Source organism: Netta rufina (genome assembly GCF_964035555.1).
Source record: "Netta rufina genome assembly, chromosome: 29".
Classification (NCBI taxonomy): Eukaryota; Metazoa; Chordata; class Aves; order Anseriformes; family Anatidae; genus Netta; species Netta rufina.
Window position 1 is genome coordinate 2,832,251 of NC_140153.1, and position 21,754 is coordinate 2,854,004.

General features: G+C 56.3%; 1 protein-coding gene across 1 annotated transcript; it reads right to left on the reverse strand.

The window, feature by feature from the left end:
• Window positions 1-700: 700 nt before the first annotated feature.
• On the reverse strand, window positions 701-21,371 carry VPS45 (vacuolar protein sorting 45 homolog). The gene is made up of 15 exons (XM_084303480.1): window positions 21,238-21,371; window positions 20,626-20,760; window positions 20,385-20,445; window positions 19,251-19,330; window positions 18,803-18,871; window positions 18,392-18,529; window positions 17,871-17,981; window positions 17,047-17,181; window positions 16,592-16,705; window positions 15,905-16,072; window positions 12,378-12,536; window positions 11,619-11,726; window positions 11,181-11,302; window positions 6,568-6,699; window positions 701-1,067 (listed from the first exon to the last, which is right to left on the reverse strand). Exons 1-15 carry the CDS (start codon window positions 21,328-21,330, stop codon window positions 980-982), a joined length of 1,713 nt encoding a protein of 570 aa, XP_084159606.1. The 5' UTR covers window positions 21,331-21,371; the 3' UTR covers window positions 701-979.
• Window positions 21,372-21,754: the final 383 nt, after the last annotated feature.

The following is a 21,754-nucleotide window of genomic DNA, read 5'->3' on the forward strand; positions in this document are numbered from 1 at the left end:
CACAGCCCTGGTGAGGCTCCCGCACGGAGCATCAAGCCTTCAGCACCACGGGGATGGTTTTGGGTGGATGGGCAGCCGAGCTCGGAGCGATGACCTTGCTTCAGGGAATGAAGCCAGAGAAATGAGTGCGAGTTCAAGCATTTTCCGTCCGTGGCAGCTCTGCAGAGCTCGCAGGGAACGGGAGGTTCAGTCCTGTCCGCTTACGGGAAGGCAGGAGATAAGGGAGAGCCCAGTTCCTTGGCAGCAGACGCTCGCAGGAGCCAGGCATCCAGGCTGCTGACGTCTGTTCTGCCTCTTAACCTGTGCTGCTCTCGCAGTTCCCGGACCTAAAATAAAAGGAAATTTGGAAAGAACAAAAAAAAAAAACACCAACAAATCCTCCTTGCCTCTCCTGGCTGCACCCCAGGAGCCCCTGCTGGTCCAGATCCGCACTCGTGATGACAGCACCTCTGCTCCCAGCACTGCTCCAGAAGTGCAATGCTCTGCTTCTTTTCAAACCCACCTTGTTTTCGTACTGCTAGAGTCACTTTTACAAGGGAATCACAACACTTTTTCAGCTCACAACACGGGAGCAAGAAAAGGGGCAGGTTTGTGCTGGTTTAAGGTAACCAGAAGTGAGCAGAGAGCACTGAGGACGTCGTTCTGCCCCCGTGGCACTCGGAGAAACATCGGGAACCATTCACCAGATGAGAGGTTTGGTAAAACGGATCGTTTAATAGGACTCAAAATATACAGACAACTGAGCAAAGCAAAGGTCCTGCAGTGCCCATCACCTTCCAGAGATGCATCGGCCAGCGCCGTGCAGGGCCTCCGGGCTGCTGCAGGGACTTCTCCTGCGGGCCACAACTTGGAGAGGTCCCGAGAGCTGCGGCAGTGAGAGGGCAGCGAGGGGGCTGCAGCTTGGGGCACGCCCCGGTGCGTCACCTCGGATGCCAACGGCAGCATTCGGCAGGGTTCGGGACGGGAATTCCTCCGAGATTCATCGTCTGCTGCTTGGCCTCGGCGGCGCCTGGGAGCTCTCGGTGCTTCGGCCACGGAACCCTGCAGCCGTAACCTCCTCCAGGAAGCTGCCAAGAGAAGTTCAGGTGAGCGGAGGCAACGTTTCGCTCCCAGAGAGCACGGAGAGCAAAGCGCAAAGGAACAGGACGGCAGCACCCTGCCCTGGGCACCCAAAGGTGGGGAGCCCAGCACGGGTCACCGGGCCAGCACTGGCCCTGGGGGGACCCTGAAAGGCTCGGGGAGGTTTCCCCCAAGGCCAGGGCCAACGAGGCTCCCAGGAGGGCTCCCAGGAGGGATCCGCGTGGGCTCAGCCCGACCCCGCTCATCTCTGGTAACAAAGCCAGGAAGGCCGGGCTCGGCTTTCTGCCAGCTCTCAGCCTTCCTGCAGGGTGATAAGGCAGGAAGGGGCAGGGTGGAAGCCTCCTGCTGAGGCATCTTTGGCATTTTGCAGCCAGGGCCCTCCGGAAAGCAGCCCCCGGAGCAGGCTGGGTCACGCTGTGTGCCTCATCACCGGGCTCAGCCCCGCAGCAGGGCCCTGCCTCCAATTTCTGCCCTACAGACCGCAGGGTTTTAAGGATTGACATCTGAATCTGATAATGGAAACCTCTGAGGCACCCACCATTCATTCGGGCAGGTCTCAAGGAAGTTTCAGCTCAGTAAAACGCTTAAACACACGCTCAGCTTCATGCCAGGCTCCCCGTGATTTCCCAAGGGACCCCAACAACAATGTCCCAGAGCAACGGTCCCGTCGGAAAGCCAAACCCAACACATTTGGGCTTCTCAGCAACCCCTTGGCTCGTGGAGATCAGCTGCTGGGGGCAGCTGCAGAGGGAAAAAAAAGGCTGGGGCAGGCGGGGGGCGGGCGGCAGCTGGCGAAGACGTCCATGGGTCCGGGCGGTGGGTTCCAGATCCTGCCCCAATTCGATGCCGAGACACCAAAATGGGAATTTGTGAGCCCGTCCAGAAGCAGCGAGGTTGGAAGAGACATCCAGGACCACTAAGCCTTGGGAACAAGTTGGCTGACGAGGTCTGGAAGCGGGTTAGTGTCCGAGGCTAACTCAGGGCTTTCAGAAGGAAAGCCCCTCGCAGCCCCGCAGCCCCCACGGGGGCTCTGCTGAGGACGCAGCCCAGCGGCGTTTGGCACCCGAGCTCCGGGTAAGTGGGTCAGGGTAAATATCCCCTGGGGTTAATCCCTGCAGGTTTGTGCTCAACCTGCGCTCTGGATGAGGCAGCCCCAGGCGCCAGAAGTTCCTCCGTCGTCACCCTTCGTTTTCGGAGCTCTTCACGCCCTGCGCCTTGCTGCGAGTGCTCACAACCCCCAAAAATGCAACTTGGGGTCTTGAAATCCTCTTGGAAAGCTACCAAGAACCTGTGGGTTTCACTCCAGCACGGTTCTGCTCAAATTTACCTGGTTCCTGCACGAAATTGGAGGCTGCTATGGTCCAGAAGCGGCATTTTGGCCCTCCAGCACGGGGCACAGCTCTGCATCGAGCCTTCCCTCGGCTCCTCACGCAGGAAAACGCGGCCAGGAAGGTTTCCTTACCTTCCTGAGAAGCCCTAACAGAAGTATTTTCAGGAGGGCTGCCAAAGTTTCACGAGTAACAGCGGCAGCCAGTCTGGCCCGATCAGCAAAACCCTGAAAATTCCTTGACAACACCGGATTTTTTCCACCCCGTCGGCGTTTCTCAAAGGATCTCCGAGCGCTTCCAAACGCGGCTCTGTGTGTCCTCCGGGCACTGCAGCGAGAGGGCTGCCTGGTAGTGGGCACGGAGGTAAAAATAAATGAAAAATTAAGTGAATGAAAGGGGACAGAACGATGTGCAGCAAACCTGAGCGTGCGCAGTGCCGGACGAGGCTCAGAAATTGTCTCATCTTTGCATTTCTGCATTGCTCTGAGTTTCACCTGATTTTTCAGCACTCTGGATGCTTTAATGTGTTTGGTTTTTGTTTTTTTTTTTTCCTCCCTGCTCCTGGTTGCAGCCCCCTGGACAGGACGAGAAGACCCAGGGCATGCTCTGAGCCTTGTCACTGACCGGGCTGCCCCGGGTGATGCCAGGAAAGAGCCCGTGGAGCGGGAGCACCGCGCAGATTTCCCTGCTAGAGGCAGAGGGGGAAGAGAAGAAACACCAATTTTCTCATCTCCTGTAAATCCACGGGGATTTTTTTCCACCAGAGGAATAAACTCCACCAACAGAGCCCGTTGGCTTCCGTAGCCTGACTTCTTTCCAAGGAATCCCTTTGCCTACGTGCCTCATTTCAACGTGTGAGCACTGCTAAAAGATTCCTGCCCTTATTTTGCGTTCCCAGACACGAATCCAGAACGATCAGCAGCGACAGATTCCCCTTGACATCGCTGCTGAGTGGAAGGGAACTTTAAACGGGTACTTTGAGACCTCCCTGCCAGCACAGAGGGTTGTGTAAGAGCATTTTCAGCCCGGTTTTAAGCCTCTGGGTGCAGCGCAGCCACCGGACGAGGCAGGGTCCCTTACACAAGGGACCTCTCACAACCTCACAGCTCCAACACCACGACCAGCTCCCGAGGCTCGCCCGTCTCCCACTTCATCCAAACGCTGGCTGCAGAGCCCTTAAGCCACCCCGCACCCCCCCAGACACAGATGTTGATCACAGTTTGAGTTGGACTGGTCCGAACAATGAAAGCAGGGGATTAGCGTGCTTACACGGGCTGCTCAGCGCATTAATAGAGAAATCTCCTTGTTTATTGTGACATATCAGCCCTAATCCCGCAGCCGTAAGCAACGGCTCATTAAAGGGAGGCCAAAGGATTACCGCAGGAGTTAGGGCGCAATAAAATCTAGGTTTCCTCGCATCAGACACCTCGGTGTGCTGCTGGAACACCCGGGAGCCTCACACTGCTTGAATTGGTGACGGGGAGCTTCTTTTCTCAGCTCGCCCTGCACACAGGAGGCCGGTCATCCCTCGAAAAGTGCTCGAGATCCCTGCCAAAGTGCTAGCTGTTTTGTTACCCCCACCGTGGCCTTTCAGCATTAAGGAAATGTGATTCAAGCCACGAGGGAAAAGGAACTCACCTGAGGCAGGGCTGCTGTCACTACAGGACCCTCGGCAGTCCTCATCCTGCAGCTCCTGTGCAGGACCTTGTAGTGATCAGCCCTTACCAAGCAACAGCCCGTTTTTCCTCTTTTTTTTTTCTTTTTTCCCCAGCTTCATTCTTTGAAATGCAAATTCTGATACAGCACCCTCGTTTTCCTGTAAATAATTCAGCGACTGCGCCAAAACGCCGTCACGGGAGAAGCCCTGGCTAGCTAACGTTACTCCTCCCAGCACCGACCGACGACGGGGAGCCCAGCAGGCAGCTGCAAATCTGGAATTTCATCCAGCCAGGAGCCGCTCGGAGACCTGCTGCTGCCAACAGACCACGAGGAGAGCTGCCCAACATCACCTCCGGGGTCAGCAGCAGAGCTGGGATGGGAACCCGGAGCCGATCCCCTCCTTCCTCACCCTCCTGCCTCCTTCTCCTAGGTTTTCCCTGTCCCAGTGACAGTTTTTGCTGACTCTGCTACACCGAGACGCTTTCGGGGCAGGTCTCAACCTCCAATCTGGCGTGAAAAAGCTACTCTGCCATCAGCAGCTTCGCAGCGCTTACTCTGTTGGGTTTTGTTGGCGTTGTGCTCAGCGTGGCGCAACGACGGCGCCATCCAGGTTCTCAGCACAGATGCTGGTGAAAAAGTTTGATGCGGGCCTGTTGGTAAATGTCAAAATCAGCCTCAAAAGGCATCGCTTACCGCGGACGGAAGGCTGAATACAAACCAGGTTTTATTTTGCATCCTTGCAAGGTTTAAGCTGACTTAATTCCCTTCTTTTCCTAAGTCGAAGAGCAGCTAGTACGTCTGCTGGTCTCTTTTTGTGACTATTTCCAGGCCTGGCTAAAACAGGATTTAGTTCAGAGGCTACTTTGTAAAGCAGAAGGTTGAGGAAGCTGGGTAATTTGGGCAGGAATCGGGCGAGATGTGGGCTAATACAGACTTGCCTTCGTAACCCAATTCGTAAAAGCAATTTGCTGCTGGGCCAGCACCAGCTCAGGAGCTTTCCAATCATCTGCTAAACCAAAGAAAGGCCCAATTTTGGAGCAGGCGCTGGGAATTTGCAGGGTTTGGGCATTTTTTCCTTAGCAAATGATCGGTCACTGAATTGCTTTGCAGAAGAATTGTTGCTGCATCTGTGCAGGCAGCTTTGGAGCCTGGAGATCCCTTCCAGGCATGGAAGGGAAGGGCAAAAGTGCAGAGGGTGTTATAAATACGACCCAGAACTCTCATACAGCAGCAGTGCACACACATGGCCCAAACCCAAGCTGTTTTTTAGCCTACACACCACGCTTGGGTCCACCTGTCAGTAACTGAGATCAAGGAGGTGCCTGGCAAACGGCTGCCTGCCACCCAGAGCCGTGATGCTGGCAGCGTGCATCCCCAGGGCACACTGTGGAGGCTCCCGAAGCTGTCAGCTTAGAGACTTCATCCTAAATGCTGAGAAGAGTGACTTTCCCCTCTTCTTTAGGACTCTTTTTGCCTGTTTCCACTCGGGGACGGTGAAGCTGTGCTTCTCTCCCAGCCCAGAGCTCCTTTCAGGCTCAGAGCAGCTGCCGGACAACTCGAGGGGCTCGCCCCAGGCTTGGATTCCACCAGGCTTCCTGCTGCAACACATGGGGGAGCCGGGGGTCACCTGTCACATTCCCAACGTTCCCCTCCTGCTGATAACAGCCCCGCAACGTCAGCACGAGAGGGACGGAGCAGTGCAGCAGGAGGGAGCAGGGCACGTACTAAAAGAATTCGTGGTTCTCTCCTTGGCTAGCAACAAGCTGCGCTGAAAAAAAAAACCCCAAGCGGGCTCAATTTTCACCCGTGGTCTCATAGTCAGATGAATAATTTGGGTTTGGGATTTCCCCAAAAGGCCCTGAGATTCCCTTGGGAGCGGCTCGCTCGGTGAAATGGCATCGATGCTGCCCGGCACGAGCCCTCCCAGCTGCCCAAACGTTCCGGGGATGGTGACCCAGGAAATCAGCGAAGCTCAGCGCGGGCAGGGATTAAGCCCTCACAACGTCTGGCCTCCCAAGAAGGCAACCCGGAGCGTAAAGCGAACCGAGAAGGAAAGCTCCTTTCTCTGGGGAGAAATGGAGAAGGCACAGCCAATGCTCTGCAGGCTCGTGGGTGGCAGAGAGGCAGAGCAGTCGCAGAGCCCGCTTCTAATCATAGGCACGGCGGCTTCGCTGCTATCGCACGCAGTCGCTCCAGATTCCAGCAGAGGCAACGAGACCACAGCCGGGTCTGAATCCCTGCGTGCTGCGCTGCCTTCTCATTCCTCCTGGGGTGCCTGGTGAATTCTAAGCAGGAGGAACTACACACGTCTACCTCCCTGCCCTCGGATCCAGTCAGGCACACGTTAAACCCTCAGCTTGGTAACGTAACGCACGGAAGCAGGGCTCGGACCGTTCCCACACGTTTCTGCCTCTTACTGTGTCATAAAGATCCCTCAGGAATCACAAACCCAGGCCCACGTCGGCAGCTCTGGGTGCCCGGTGAGGCCTGAGGCCGTTACCTTTTGGTGTTGTGGATGGTGGTGCCCCCCAGGACGATGCGCACCCCCGGGTTGGTGCGGTTCAGGTTGTAGACGGCCAGCGCCTCCTCGTAGGTCGCCCCTCCGATGATGAAGACGATGATGTCCTGGGGCCTGCAATGAAGGCACGAGGGTCAAGGAGAAATCCTGCAGCAGCCAGGGGTGCCGAGGCCCTGCTCCTGCTGCCTGCTCTCCCCAGGCCGTGCCTCGTTTCTGCGGTGCGTCCCCGAGCAGAGCACAGAACGGGACCCGCGCCCTGCACCTTCTGCTCTCGCACGAAGGCTGCGCCTTCCCCGCACCATCCTCCCTCACTGCTCCAGTTTTCTGCTCTCAGAAACCTCAGAGGGGATGATTTCTGCCGAATCTGCTGTGAAAAGGCCTGGGTGGCATCCTGGCTGTGAGGTACCATCCACCACTCGAGCCGGAGCGTCTCGCTGCAGAGGACAAAGTCTTGACTCGATTTCCTGCCCGCTGCAGCCTCCAAAGTGCTCCCTGCTCTCCAAATAGGTGCTTTTATTAGGGTACAGCCACTTGCTGCAGCAACCGAGGCATCAGGCACCCCTCTGCCCTGGGCAAACTCTGGATCAGTGACAAAGCAACCGGAGCACGAGGCAGGGATGGCCCCGGAGCGCACCTGGGCTCCGTGGCTTCGCTTGCTCCCTGCTGAGCCAGCTCCCGTGAGGCGCAGGGGAGCAGCTCGGAGAGGGAACATCGGGGATTTGGGTCTCAGAAAAAAGGGCTACAAAGAGCAGAGCTGCCATCGGCGTCCCCTGCGCAGGATCAGGCTGTGAAATCTCCTGCAGCCTGCAGAGAAGCGGGGTTATATTTAGCAGCCACGCAGGTTCGAGCAGCTCGCGAAGGCAGACGGAGGGTTTCGCACCGCAGCGCCCGTCACCGAGCTGTCCCCAGGGCCCTGCCTCCTCCTTTGAGCTTTGGGAAACCAGACACAAACGTGCCCAAATCTCTGGGGAATGGGCCAAATCTCCGAGGGAAGGGGAGGCACGGTGAGGAAGCGATCCCACAACTTCGGTTGTCAGAAGTAGACCGAAAACCCTCACGAGCCCAATTTTGTCAGCTCGTGCAGTCCCCAGCGCCATCACTTACAAATTTCGGGTCAAAAGTGTTAAAGACCCGAGGAATTTAGGGGCAGAAGTGGCTGCCACACACTCCTCTGCGATGTCTCAGCACGCCCCAGTCCGGACGTTTGCTGTCACCTTTCAGTGCCACCACATCCACCCTGCAAATTCTTCCCACTCTGTGGTCCCTGAAGCCTGTGCAGGGCTGGTCGCAGCCTTCTGCTAGGGGTCAGGGTCACGTTAATTAGCCTAACGAGATGTCGGAGCGCCACAGGTGAGGGTGAGGCTGTATGTTACCGTCAGTGCCCGGGGTTACATCTTGTGCACGGCTTCGTCACCGCAGAGCACTCAGGCGCTTCGGAGGGGAGGACGAAGCAACCATCCTCGAGCAAACAGCGACCCAAGCAGAGCTCTGCCTTAAAAAACAACCACAAAACCACCCCGAGCACCAGGCAACGTGTAGGATTAACGGGAGCACCGCTTCCCCTCGTCCTTAGGGCAGCGCTGTGTGAGCTCAGACACAAAGGCAGCCGGGCACACAGCGCGGGCTGCGAGCTGAGGGCTCCAAAAAAGGAGATTTTGTGCTCGCTGCCCCAGGAGCTGCCTCTGGCCGCGTGTCAGCTGCAGGCACTTCCAAGGGGTCAGCCGGTTCCAAATTCTTCCCCTCAGTCACAAATTCTTCCCCTCCTCGAGCGGGCAAAGAGGAACTTGCCCTTCCAACTGACCCAGCAGGGGCAGGAGCCTGGCTTGAGGGCGCAGAACGCCCTGAACGGGATGAGAGCAGCGAGTCCTCGCGTCCCGCACCTGAATTCTGAGGGGGTTTTCGGAGCAGGGCTCGCAAGAAGCAGGTGGCTGATGGCAGGACCTTAACAGCAGGACCTTCAGGGCTCTCCGAGGAGTGCCCCAGAGGCTGCTGCGGGTCCTTGTTTGGTTTTATAAACGTGGCAGTGACAGTGACAGAGCTGCCCCGCGGGCCGATCGCTCGGCTACGAGCTGGGCTTCGTCCATCTTAGGTAAGCAGGATCGGGGCCAGCTGCTGCGATCCCAAATGCCCCTATTAAGAGAAATTCCCAGGCCGAGGCGTGAACGGAGCAAAAGCTCCACCCCAAGGGGAGGCCTGGGCAGAGCTCGGAAGGTCTCACACAGCTCACGAGGCGTTTGGAGGCTTCTCCCGTGGTCCCTGCTGCTCGCTGTGAAGGAGAGAAGCTTTAGGAGCTTTTCCAGCCAGCGATCTCCAGCAGCAAGGCAGAGGGGGGCTGCAGGCTTGTGGCACACCAGGAAGGCTGATATTTAACGCAGCGGGAAGGAAAGGAGGAGCAGAAGCCAGCAGAATTGCTTCTTGCTCTCTCCTAGGAGCTCGGTGCTTTGCAGATTCCCTCTCCTTCGCTGCTGCCAGTTTTCACAGCTGAATTTGGGCCATGAGCTCTTCCTCCCTCGCAGGAGCATCGCGTTCGACGCAGAAAGAAATAGTTAAAAAGAATCCGTTTGCATTCTTTGCTGCTCGAGCCACTGCCTCCCTCGGATCAAAAAACACAAAGCCTTTCGCCCTGCCCTTGGGCTGAACCCCTGCCAGTCGCTGTCACGCCGTCCCCTGTCCGCAGAAAGCCAGGAGAAGGACAGCCCAGATCACCTCGGGCTCTGATTCAGTGCACAGAGTTTGGGGAAATTATTAAATGTAAATCCCTTCCTCAACTCCTTTGGCACAAGGGCAAAGCCATAAAGTGGCCCTTTCTCTTCCAACCCTTATAGCTCAAACCCTTTTTTAAATTGAGACCCCGTTTTTAGGATGTTACCGTTTGGCAGCTCCTTCTCTTTGGGATTTTGTTTTACCAAAGCCCCAGGACTCACGGCAGGCAGCTACGGGACAAGGCTGCAGCTGCTGCGGGAAGGGAGCGAGGTGGAAACTTCATTTCCCTTCTTCGTCCGACTTCTGCTTTGCTTTAGTTCTAGGTAGGAAGCGAACCTTTCCCACGCGCCCCCCCAGACGAATTATTTGGGTGCTCTTCGTGGCGGGATTCTCAGGGGTGGGTTCCTGTGCCTTCTTACAAAAACATTTTAGAGGGGAAATCCGAGTGAGACGCAGCTCAGCAGAGCGTAACCGAGCACTGACAGCCAGAAGATAAAGGTCAGAAGACCACTTCCAGCTTAGCTCAGCACCAGGTCAGGGATGCCTGGGTGCAGTTTCTGCTGTTCCACCTGCTCCATGTCAGACCCCATCCCTCAATCCTTTCTGCCGGGCTGAAATCCATCTCAGTCAAGAGCTGGTTTCAAGGAGAGACGACAGCATTCCTGCTGCCCTCGCTATCACACACTCATTGCAACTGCCCAGCCACCCCGTCCCAAATCCACCATTTCAGTTTTAAAGGTAAAACGTGGAGCGAGGTGGATACCTTCCGGCCTCCCAAGGACATACCCAAACAATTTGTCTCTTCTATGACGAGAATTCATTTTTTTAATTCATGAAGGAGGTGATTTATATCCCCTGCCGTCAGCCTGGCAGGGAATTTGGAAGCTCCCCTGTTACAAAACAGATTTTCCCTTTTATCAGAGGGAGGCAAATGTCCCAAGGCAGGGGTAGGGAGGAAGAGCAGTGTGTGTGTGCCTCAGGGAGCCAGCCACGAACGCTCGCTCCCTGACATGCCCTGACCCTCTCACCCCCTCGACACGGCTGGATCTTGGTCCCCAAACCCATTTCTCTCCCCTTCCAAACGAATCTGCAGTTTTAATTCAGCCCAAACCGCCCTGCAGCAGCCACCTCTCATCACGGATCACCCAGAGGAAGCCACGTAGCAGCGCGCTCGTCCCCTCAGAGGAGATTACCACGAGCTGGAGTAAGAAGCCCCCACCCAGCACGCTACAGAAGCTTCACAGAATCCACAGAAAGGAAAGCGAGGCACCAAACAAAGCAGTGGTTTGGCCGGAAAGCTGCTAGAGAACTTGGGGTCTTCCCTCTGCCCACTCGGTGCCCTCATCCGAGGCCCGTATTTACCCGTAATGACTTCACAACAGCTGAGCTGAGCTCCAGCAAAGTCAGCTCGAAGCAGGCAGCCAGGGCCCTTTTCAATTTCAGTTATTAGCCACGTTCAGCAAGATCCCATTCCGCTCAGAAATAGTAACTGGCTCAGAAGGGAGAGCTAGCAGTTGGGCTATTTTTGGGACTCTGCAAATAAACGCCAGATGGTATGGAGTGAAGTTAGGGGGCATGCTGAAATCCATCATGTGAACATCCCGGCAGCGTGGTGCAGTGGCATTATCCCTTACCTAAGCTCTTACAAGAGGAATGTCAGGTCTTGATGACTCGGCCAGCGCTGAACACCAAGAAAGGAAGCCTTCTGTCTGTCTTTACAGCCCTCCCCAGCACCTACCTGAGAGCACAGCCACCACCTACACCACCAGGACATTTCTTTGACAAGCCCGAGGTGTTTTTTTCACCCAGGGACAAACCACAGAGCAGGTGGCAGCAGCAGGAGGAGCAGGCGTGCTCCAGTTCCCAGCTCTGCCCTACAAGGCCCCACGTACCTGTCCCGGAGAGTGTTGGGCCCCAGGTAGGGGAACTGGCTGTCCTTGAGTTTCCCTTTGATGAGCTGATCTAGAGTTTCTTGCAGGAGAGGCTGGTGCTGCGTATACACATTCTCAACGCCCTGCAGTGCAGAAGAAGCTCTTGTTAGGAATTCACACAGCGAGGCAGCAGGCTGAGATGCTCAGCAAAGCCACGTTCAAAAAGCCCCAGCATTTATCTGACGGATACAGCAAGTGTTAGCTGTTGAGTCGAGGTTTGGGGGGGCTTTTCTGCAACCAACTCCCATCATCTACATGAGAATTCTGCCCTAATGCTCCGTGCTCTTACTATTAAACGCTGAAAGCCACACCACGTGGCACTGCAGCCCATGAGAGTCCTGCCCTGTGGCTGTGACTCTGACTACAGCTGTTGTTATCTCACCCGTGGCAGAGCCGTACCTTCAGACCTTTGAGGAACTGCTTGGTGATGGCCACAGCGTCCTTGGGACTGAACAGGTCGCTGCCCCGCACCCGTTTCCCTCCGTACTCCACAACAGCAGACACCAGCTGTGCAGAGAGAGAGGCAAAACCAGAATCTTTTTAACACAGGGAAGCTGTTTCCAGGCAGTTACTGTCCACTCAGCACTCAGAAGAGACGCGGTCCCCCTCTCCAACAAGAGCCCCAGCGCCGTGACGCTGCCTGCACGAGGAGAGGGGCTGTCGTTCCTGCAGCCTTTTGCAGGGCGAGCAGATCCTCCACGCGGGGTGACATCATTCTGCTTCTCCACCTCCTCTCCAGCTGCTCTCCGCATTTGCCAGGCGCTGCCACCCTCTCCCTCCCAGCCTGGCTCCTGCTGCGGGCTCAGCACATCCCTGCAGCCACTGCCTCGCCAGCAGGAGCTGGGGGCAGGCGAAAGGAGCACGCACCGGGCCCCGTGTCCGTGCCCCATGCCGGTTGTAGCAGCCTCCTGGCACGCAGGCCACCTCTGCTTCACCGAAATCCTTCGTAACATCACTGCTTTTGGAACTGGGAATTAGGGAATCAGCTGTGAAGCAGCACCCGCAGCCCCCAGCTGACCTCCGGGCTCTCTTTGGGGTGGAAAAGCAACAAAAAAGAGCGCTGTGCTACGCCGAGGCCCCACCACCAGGCACCTTCCCCCGAGGAACACATCCCAAATCTCCCTCCTGCCCCAGCAGAAGGGGAAACGTGGCAGCTACCTTGCGGTATTTGTCTGACACCCCTCTGTTCCTCAGGTCTGCCAGCAGCCCCGGCAGGCTGTTGCTGCTGTGGCGCTCGTAGTGCAGGGCGTAGAGCATCACCAGCCGCGCGGCGTCGAGCTCCGTCACCTTGGGGTTCTGCAGCAGGCGCCGCACGTTCTGCAAGAGAGGGAGAGAGGAGGTGAGGGAGAGGCCTTTGAAGGACGTTAAATGGGACCGAGAGCGAGCCCACTGCCTAGCAACAACACTGCACGGAGGAGAGAATTAAATTGGGAGGAAGGAAGGAACGGAGCCGAGCTTCTGGAGGGCTCTGCGGTCAGGGTGAGCAGAGCACGAGCTGCTTTTGTGGGCCTGGGGATTCATAACCCGGTCCTGCTGGGTTATTAACGCCCCAAAATGTTCTGCAGGGAGAGCTCAGCTTGGTGTGTGCCTCCCCTGCAGCAGACACGCGTAGGAATTTCTCATCTCTTCTCCTTCCCAACCTCGGTGAAGCAAAGGCTGGCCCGCAGGTTGACTGCCAAGAGCCAAGAGCACAACTGCAAGGATCTTGGTTTCTTTCGGAAGCTGTGGAGGAGCAGCATCACACTCAGACAGTCTTTGGGTGTGGGAAGCAGAGGGACGAGCACAAAGCGCTTGGAAGCGAAGGAAGGAAGGAATTAAAGCAGGAAAAGGCAAAGAAAAACGACAGCAGCGGAGAGGGAAATACAAAACCCACGGGTATTTCCTTCCAGCACGGAGATTGTTACTTTTCCTGCTGAAGGGAACACGGTGCCATGTTAAATACGAAGGGTGCACGCCCCAAAAAGCTGCCTGTTGAACCACAGACCACTCCCAGGGAAGATGTGGAACCCCCACAGGGACCGTGGGCAGGATAGAAAGGCTCGTGTAAGCTGGCAGCTGGCTACAGAAGCACTGGGGCCACCTCGTTCCAAGAAAAAAGGACTTAATTCCTCTCTGCACCCTCTCAGTCACTGGGTAGAGCCTTGGAGCTAAGAGAACACACACGAGAGCCAGGCTGGGAGCTTGGGGGAGCAGTGGGAGTGAGAAGCTTCTCAGCTCTGAGCTCGGAGGTGGCTCTGGCAGAAGAGGCGCCGACTGCTGGAGGTGCTCGCGGGCATCTGGTCGGGGCTGGGCAGATGCTCGAGTACACCCCAGAGCCTGAAATTCTCCCCGTGAAAGCAAAACAATCCGCCTGCCCTAGCTCCAACGCAGGGAATTAGAGGAGCTGCCAGTTGTACAGCTGCGTTAGCGGCAGCAGTTCCAAGCGAGGGACGGAACCAGCTAGGATTGTTTCCACCCTAAGCAAACGTGACCTTGAAACGCTCCGAAAAGCCCAGCGTATCTCTGCAGGGCTCTCCCACCCTCCCAGGACAGATAGGCAGTGCGGAAACATCCTGCAAACAGCTGTGAAACAATGTTGGGAAAGCGTTGCCGTTTTTTCCCCAGCTGATTCAGCTCCGCTTGCCGTTATCTGCCCAGAAATAGGGGGTGAAATCCTGGCTTGGGGGAGGATCCTCGAGGCGAAGGGTAAAAACCTTGTTGAGGGCAGGAATTCACCTGTACAGGGAAGGACGGAGCAGTCCCGTGGAGATGTTGGCTTGTGAGTTTTTTGGCAGCACAGCAGCACTGCCCGTGCCCGTGGGGAGCTCGGGGAACAGAAAAGCTCTTGTCCAGCCCGGGAGGTGGGATCCCAAACCTCCCCTTAAGGCTCCCGTACAACGTGGGGATTAATGAGAGCGGGGAAAGAGTAACCAAAACGTCCTGTGCTCGGGGGCCCCGGCCGCCAGAGAAATTAACAATTGCTGAAGTTACGTCAGGGGCAGAACAATCCTGCCTTTATTTCGTGCTCTGCCTTGTTCATTGTGCCCGTGGCCTTGCCCCGGCGCTGCCGTTAGGAGACCGCGACAGGGAACGGGGCAGCTCCAGAGATGCTGACCTCTGTCTCGTGCAGAAAGATCCCAGATCATTTTTTTTGCAACTTTGCAGTTATTTTCTAGCCTCTACACGGCTTTCAGTCCCTCTCAGTTGCCAGAAGCACACCAGAGCTCCTCCGGCGTGCGGCTGGGAACAAACTTGGGCGCTGTGAGAAGGGCAGAAGCACCCATTTAGGGCAGAGCAGGACCCAAACGAGCACCTGGGTGAGCTCCAGCAACCACCCTGCAGCTCTCGGCGGGGCTCAGCTCCCTGCCTGCCCCTCTGCTCACCTCCCAGCACGGCCACGTTAACCACAGCGCGGCTGCTGCAGCTGCCTCAGCACCACGAGGTCGTCTCATCCCTACAAATCCAACATCACTTGAGAAAAGCAGACCAAAAAGGGTCTGCAACGCCAAGCACCCGAGCCTCAGCATCAACGCTGTCACTGTGTTAGTTCCTCAGCAGCCTGAGTTGGAAACCAAACCTGGTTGGAACAGCAGGAACAGCAGCTCCCAGCGCAGGCACGGTGTGTTGAAGGATCACAAGCCAAGTATTTGACTTTTAACCTGCACAGGCTTGACCCAGAAGCTGTGAAACAACAAGAGAACCTCAGAGGAGGTCTTCACGAAATGCATTTTGTGGCTACAACCTCATTTCAGCACTTGGTCCTCTAAATCCTACGAACCAAAAGCCATCGGATCGCATCTCTGAGCTCCCAAATCTGGGTGGCTGCAGGGATTCCGACAGGCCTGTCCTGCTCCACACCTGCTCAGGACCTGGCAGTGCCTGAAGAACTGATCTTATCGCTCAGCCACCCACCTGGAGCACGGCGTAACAGCCCGAGAAGACGGGTATCTCACACCCGTTGGTGATGCTCAGCCTTATTTTCCTGTCCAAGTGTTGCTGTGCTGCATAAAGGAGCCCGTTACGCAGCGTATCATCTACCCTAGCCACAAAAAAATCAAGGAATCTCTTTTTAACACTGAAGCAGTGGCTGAACTCTGCTCTAACACAGCCCCTCTCGACAATGCTGCTATTTTCCCTGACCAGGCAGCAGCCCCGACCTGTCGTTACCGACGTGCTGTCAGATGGGAGGTCAGGTCGTGGAATCCAGCAAGCCAGCACGGGGTCAGACCTCCAGTCTATACCCAGCTATAACAGAAGCCTCTTTTAGGCTTTTGCAGTCCTCTTTGCCAACGAAATCTTTTCTCTAGGAGGCTTTTCACAGTTTTTTATTTAAAAAAAAAAAGTAAAATCAAGGAGCAGCCTGGTTTAGGCCACTTTTTGGTTTCCATTTTTCACCCAGTGCTGCTCGGGGGCCAAGCTTTGATTTAGCGGTGCCTGCAGGCAGCCTGCCAGGAGCCAGCTGACTGCATCTAACGCAGGAATGCGGCGTGTGAAATGCAAAGACAATCTGCAGAGATGCTTCTCCAGCCAGTTATTAACTATGATTCATCCTCATCTGAACCGAACGGGGAGGAGAGGAGCAATCCCAACCCCCAGAGCCCCAGCCCTGCGGGATATCTGCACGCACCACTCCCCCTGGTTTTCGGTACCAAACCTCCATCAACCGGGGGGGGGCAATGGGATCAAAGCAGGAAGATTTAAGGTACCTGCAGGGCGCTGGAGTGGTCGTTTTGGCAGGCCAGCTCCTGCTCCACCTCCGACACCTCCAGCAGGTTGCGCTCGGCCACCAGGCGGGAGAGCTCGCCCACCACCGTCACGTGCTTCGACACCGTGCCGGACATCTTCTTGAACTGCGGGTAGTTCTCCACAAACGCCTGCAGAGGGGAAAGCAAAGCAACCAATTCTCCAAATAACAGCAAAAAGCATCCAGCTCGTCCCTGGGTTGCACGCAGGCACTCATTTGCCTCACCGTAAGCGAGCCTGGTGCCGGTATATGGATGCTCACACCCCTCAAATCCAGAAGCCCCGAAGCTTTCTTCAATTACAAGATATTTGGCTGCACTTTTGGTTTACTCTTGAAACACAAGGATATGGAAACTATCTCCAGAGACATTGCCAGGATTCTTTAAATCTTCAGCGGTGACTAAATGAATCAGCCTGTGCTCGGAGCAGCTGCCAGGTGAGCCAGCTCAGCTCTAACCTCCGCACAGCCGTGCTGGGTTAAGCCAGGCACTTAAATGAGGGCTTAGAGGTTCAGCTGGGGGGCTGCTGGGTTCCAGCAAGCTCTGAGCAGTAGCTTAGAGAGCTAGCAGAAGGAGGAAGCTTGTAGATCACACTGCAGAATTGGCCTGGAGAAGTGTCTGGCCTCCAGAGAGACACCGTGTTGTTGTTACCTTCATATCCGCGATGGATTCCAGCTTCTGCTGCTCCTTGGGTTTCCTCTTCTGGAAATCCTCCATGAGGTTCTTGATGTTGCTGCCGATCTCGGCGAAGTTCAGGTACATGTTCTGCAGGGAACAACAAGGGGACGTGAGAGAAAGCCACTCGGGCAGGAGCCTTGGTGCACCGATGTGCCACCACGCATCATCTGCCCGAGACCCAACCCAGCAAGCAGCTTTGAGGCAGGCCCAGGTTTTATTTAAAACCCCGAACCAGCCGTGTTATTTCTCATCAGATGTTGCTTGTTGCTTGCATCACACCTTGATTCTACCCTATGTAAGCGATACATCTCCACCCTGATGCCCGAAGCAATTGGGAAGATCCTTTTGCACGGCAAAACCAAGCACGGGACCCGATTCCCAAATCCATCCCCTCACCAGGATCCCACCCAGCAGACAGCAGCACCTACGTTGGCGTAGAACTCGTCGTTCTCAGCAGACAGGACCACCTCCCGGAGATCCTTGCTTATGCCTGGCACGCGAGAGAGGTCGATGCGGTTGTTGTTGATCCCCAGCAGCTCGTGAACCATGGCCTGGTACGTCCACTGCCAAGGATGGGGGCAGAGAGAGGCAAGTGGTGCTTCAGCAGGACAAACAGCACCAAAAAGCAGAGCTCAGGCTGAATTCCAAGCCACTTTGCTGCAGCAGCACACCACTGTTTGAAGCGTGCACTTCTCAAACTTTTGCCACCAGAATAAATTCTGTGGCACTCAGACCAGCTCCTCGCTGGCGCAGACACATGGCAAAACCACCCCAAAAAGGTGCTTGGGACTGATTGTTCTGCTCAGCTAGTTCTATTTCCTCCTCTGCCTGCGAAGGGCCATGTATTTTTGGCTGCAGAGCTTCCACGTTTACAAACTGCTTAATTTCATACGTGCCTCTGTGCTCCTGAGGCAGCAGGAGGGGTGTTTCCACACATCAGCGAGTCACTACATTTACCCAAGGAAGAAGAATACTAATGGGGAGAGAAAACTGAAAGCTGATGGGAGCCCTGACGTGCCTGACGCTCAATCCGTGCAGGATCTGTGCTTGGCAGCTTGAAAAAAAAATCAAGCCAGGAGACAAAAGAGGGATTTGAAAAAGAGCAGGGGCAACGCTCGTCTCCTTTTTTTACCTTCTGAACATAAACCCTGCCCTGGCAGGCTGCGAACTCCACCTCGCTGCTGCTGCACAGGGCTCTGTGCACTCTGAGGACTCCTGCTCCTCTCCCTCAGCCCCTCGATGATTGATTCACCTGGTTCAGCAGCGGGGTGATGGCGTCGTCGGAGCGGTCCAGGATGAGGAGCAGGGGAGGAACCTCCGTGCGCCGAAAGTCAAAGAGCTCGTATTCCTTAGTGATCACTTGCTGGTGAGAAAAGGAGAGAAAAAAAAAAGCCATCTGAGCATAGGTTTACCTGGAAGAAGTTCCCTCTTGCTTTGGGCACGGGTGAACAAAAAGTTGTGCTGCTGCCTCAGGCTGCAGAGCTGCTGATAAAGCATGACCTGCTCTCAAAAGGCGCCAGGAAACCCCCTGTGAATTGTAAGAAGTGAGGGTGCAAACTATGAGACGTGTAAGAAATGAGGGTCTTCACCTTGTGTACAGGCTTTTCAGAGACAAGGGACGTGCCCTGCCCAAAGCCACACCAAGGAAAGGGCAACGTCTCCAAGAATCAGCTGAAAAAGGGTATTTCCTCCAAACACATCAACTTCTCAACAAGTTAAAATCAAACCAAGCTGCCAAACTCATCTGACATCGTGGCCAAGCTCTCACCACACCTTCACGCACTCAGCAAGCCTCTTCGCCGGCTCGGAAGAGAGCTGGTAGCGAATCATGGGGCATTTCTTCAGGGACAGCAGCAGAGCAGTCAGCCCTTGGGTCGTCCTGGCCAGCTGGGCTGGATCCCAGTTGCGGCCCTGGAAGGAAAGGTTCAATCTGACACAGAAACACCACCCCCACGTGTTTATTTGGAAGCAGAGAGAGATTTTGGCTGAAAGAGGGGGAAATAGCAAAGGCCCCGACCCCAATCTCCTGTTATTCTTCTCCTTGCCAGCCCCTTTGAAGGACCAGCTACCCCTTCACGGACTCCACCTTGCCATCAGCCCACCACTGCGCCCAGTTTGCCACAGCTACTGGTCCCTCTAACCACAGAATGAGGCCCCGGAGAGGAGCAGGGGCTTCTTCCATACCTGGCAGCAGCCCAAGAGGTTGAGAGAAAAAACATGGGGGTTCACAGCGATGTAATCTCCGTAGAACTCCTGCCAACAAGGAGAAGCAAACGCAGTCAGGTGTCTCGCCAGCCCTTATTCAGCCCACAAAGGGACGTGATCTAGCACCAGCAGCACTAAAACCTAAGCACTGCCCAAACTCTGATCGTTTCTCCTCCCTGAAAAGCCACTTGCTGGTGTGTTTCTGTGCAGGGAGCTCTTTGTCGATGTCACAGACATTTGGCAGCCTGGGGACAGGCAGATGACAGCAGTGGCTCTGACAGCGGAGGGCAGGGAGGAAAAGGACACACATGAGGTATTTTTTTTGTGCAGTGCTGCTGCGTGCTGTTCAAGAGTCCTCAAGCTTCCACCTTCACCTTCCCAGGGCTTCTGGATTGAGAAATCTACTTAAAAACATTCAAAAATTCACCTGGACTTCTGCCACGACTTCCTGCTCATCAGCCTCAGCTAAGGACTTGATGTCACTCTTGCTGATCACGTTGCTGAAATCTGAAAGAGAACAACAGCACGAGCACGGTCAGGTGCTGCGAGCGGCGCACAGCGCAGGAAAACTGCCTGACCTCATTCCCCGACACGAGCAGATTGCCACAGAGCTCGTCTGACTTGACACCCGCAATTATCACGCGGGCATTTCAGGCTGGAAGGGAGCTCACGCAGCCACTGTGAGCCCTGCACCAGCTTTCTGCTGCTGGTGCCAGCACCCCGTGTGTGACTACTGCACTGAATGGAGACGCAGCAGGATGAGATGGCTCTGGGAAGGCAGGGCTGGCTCCCTTCTCCCCTCCCTGCTCCACCAGGCAGCCCCACAGCCGGTAGATTTCCCCGGGTAAGAGACAAACAAGGTGAAACAGCTTGGGACAAGCACCTCGCATCGCTGTCAGGCAGGAGCTCTGTCCTGCGGAGCGACGCTGACATCTAGAGGCTGCTTCAGCTCCTTCCCCAGAACCTCACGAAAGGAGATGCCTCTGTGAGGCCTGGCCTTCAGCAGCTGTTCTGGTTGATTTCCAAAACCCCTCGAATATTGTACAGCATGAGCGAGAAACGCCTGCCTGATGCAGCAGGCACTACAAGATGCCTGCTACGAGTTTAGCCCCAAGCCGGGCTGAGAGGCCTAACGCTGCCTCTAAATGATTTACCTTCAGGATTTGCGCCAGCCTCTCACCCTGTGCACTTGTTTCCCTTAGAATTAAGGCACTTTGCTGCCAGTATTAGCCTTCCCTCACATTTTTGAAGCAACACAAAGTTATAAAACCCCAGAATTTTTCAGAAGTAACCCATAACAGAGCAATACAAACCTAAGGTGTTGCTTTGCAAAGATCTTCTGTGAGTAGTTTCAGTTTAACTGTTTTATTTCACACACACACAACCTTTGCTAAAATAATTTGGTGATTGAAATAACGTAAGAACTAGAACTCAGACACTTTCAGCATTTTGTGAGTGTCTGAGGGTGGTTGTAGTGTCTTGCATCAGCATTTTCTACTGAGCATCAGGTCGGGCTCTGGCTGCGAAGCCTGACTTACCCGTCAGAACGGAATGCACTTACAGATAAAATAGATGCTGTACTTTGGCCTCCGCAGCTCCTGAATGAGATATTCCACGTTCTCCTGAACAAAAACAGGACGGGGGAGAGATTTAAAACCGCTGCTGCTGTGTCAGAGAGGATGAGACGCGTCCACGCCTCCTGCTCATCCCATCGGGGTCCCTCATTACAGCCTGTGGAGCCCAGGCTGCCCAAAGCCCCTCCAGCACCTCGGGCCCAACGCTGTGCTCGGGGAGCTCTTTACCTTGGTGGGGCGCAGGAAGCAAATGGCCTTCAGGTGCTTCATCGGCTCCCTGTTGAAGGAGTCGATGCGCTCGAAGAGGTACACCTCCTTCTGCAGGATCTCCGACTGCGTGTACACCATGCTCACCACGCCGGTCTGTGGGACAGGCCGGCCCCACACGTTACCCCGGGGCCCCACACGTAGCTCCCAGCCCCACACGTCACCCTGGGCCCCATATGTCCCCCCTCCAAGGCCCTGGGCACCTTCCCCAGCCCCAGACATCTCCCTGGACCCCACACATCTCCTCAGCCCCACACATCACCTCCAGCCCCACACATCCACCCCCCTCGGCCCCAAAAGTCCCCCCAGGCCCCAAACGCCCCCTCAGACCTCACACATCGCCCCCAGCCCCACATATCCCCCTCCCCAGCCCCACACACCTTCCCCGGGCCCCACACGCCTCCCCCCAACCTCCACACTCCCCCACAGCCCCACACACTGCCCCGGGCCCCACACATCCCTCCAGATCGGCCCCACAAACCCCCTTAGGCCTCACACATCGCCCCTAGCCCCACATATCCACCCCCCCGGCCCCACACACCCCACACACGCCCCCAACAGCCCCCTTCTCACCGTCTCGCGGTCCATCAGCAGCACCTTCATGCCCGGCCCGCTGTCCTCGATCATTTTCGCCACGTACTGCTTCACCGCCAGCACCGCGTTCATCTTGGCCCGGCTCCGTCCTACCCGGCCCGGCTCGGCTCGGCTCGGCTCTGTCAGGCCCGGCCCCGCCGCCTCCCGCCGGCCCCCTGGGACTTGTAGTCCTCCAGCCGCAGGTACCGCAGGGCGCAGCGCGGCGCCGGACTACAACTCCCGGCATGCCCCGCGGCACGGCCTCACCTCCTCTCCCCCCCCTCCCGCCGGCAGGCCCGGTAACGGCGGATCCCCGCTGTGGGGCCGGGCGTTGGGCGCGGAGGGTGCGGGGCCGGGGCTGGGGCCGTCAGTCCTGAGCCTCCTGTGGGGCTGGGTCCCCTCTGTGAGGCCGGGTCCTGTCAGTCCTGAGCCCCTTGTGGGGCTGGGGTCCCACTCTGGGGTTGGGGTCCCATCAGTCCTGAGCTCCCTGTGGGGTTGGGGGTCCTCTGGGGGGCTG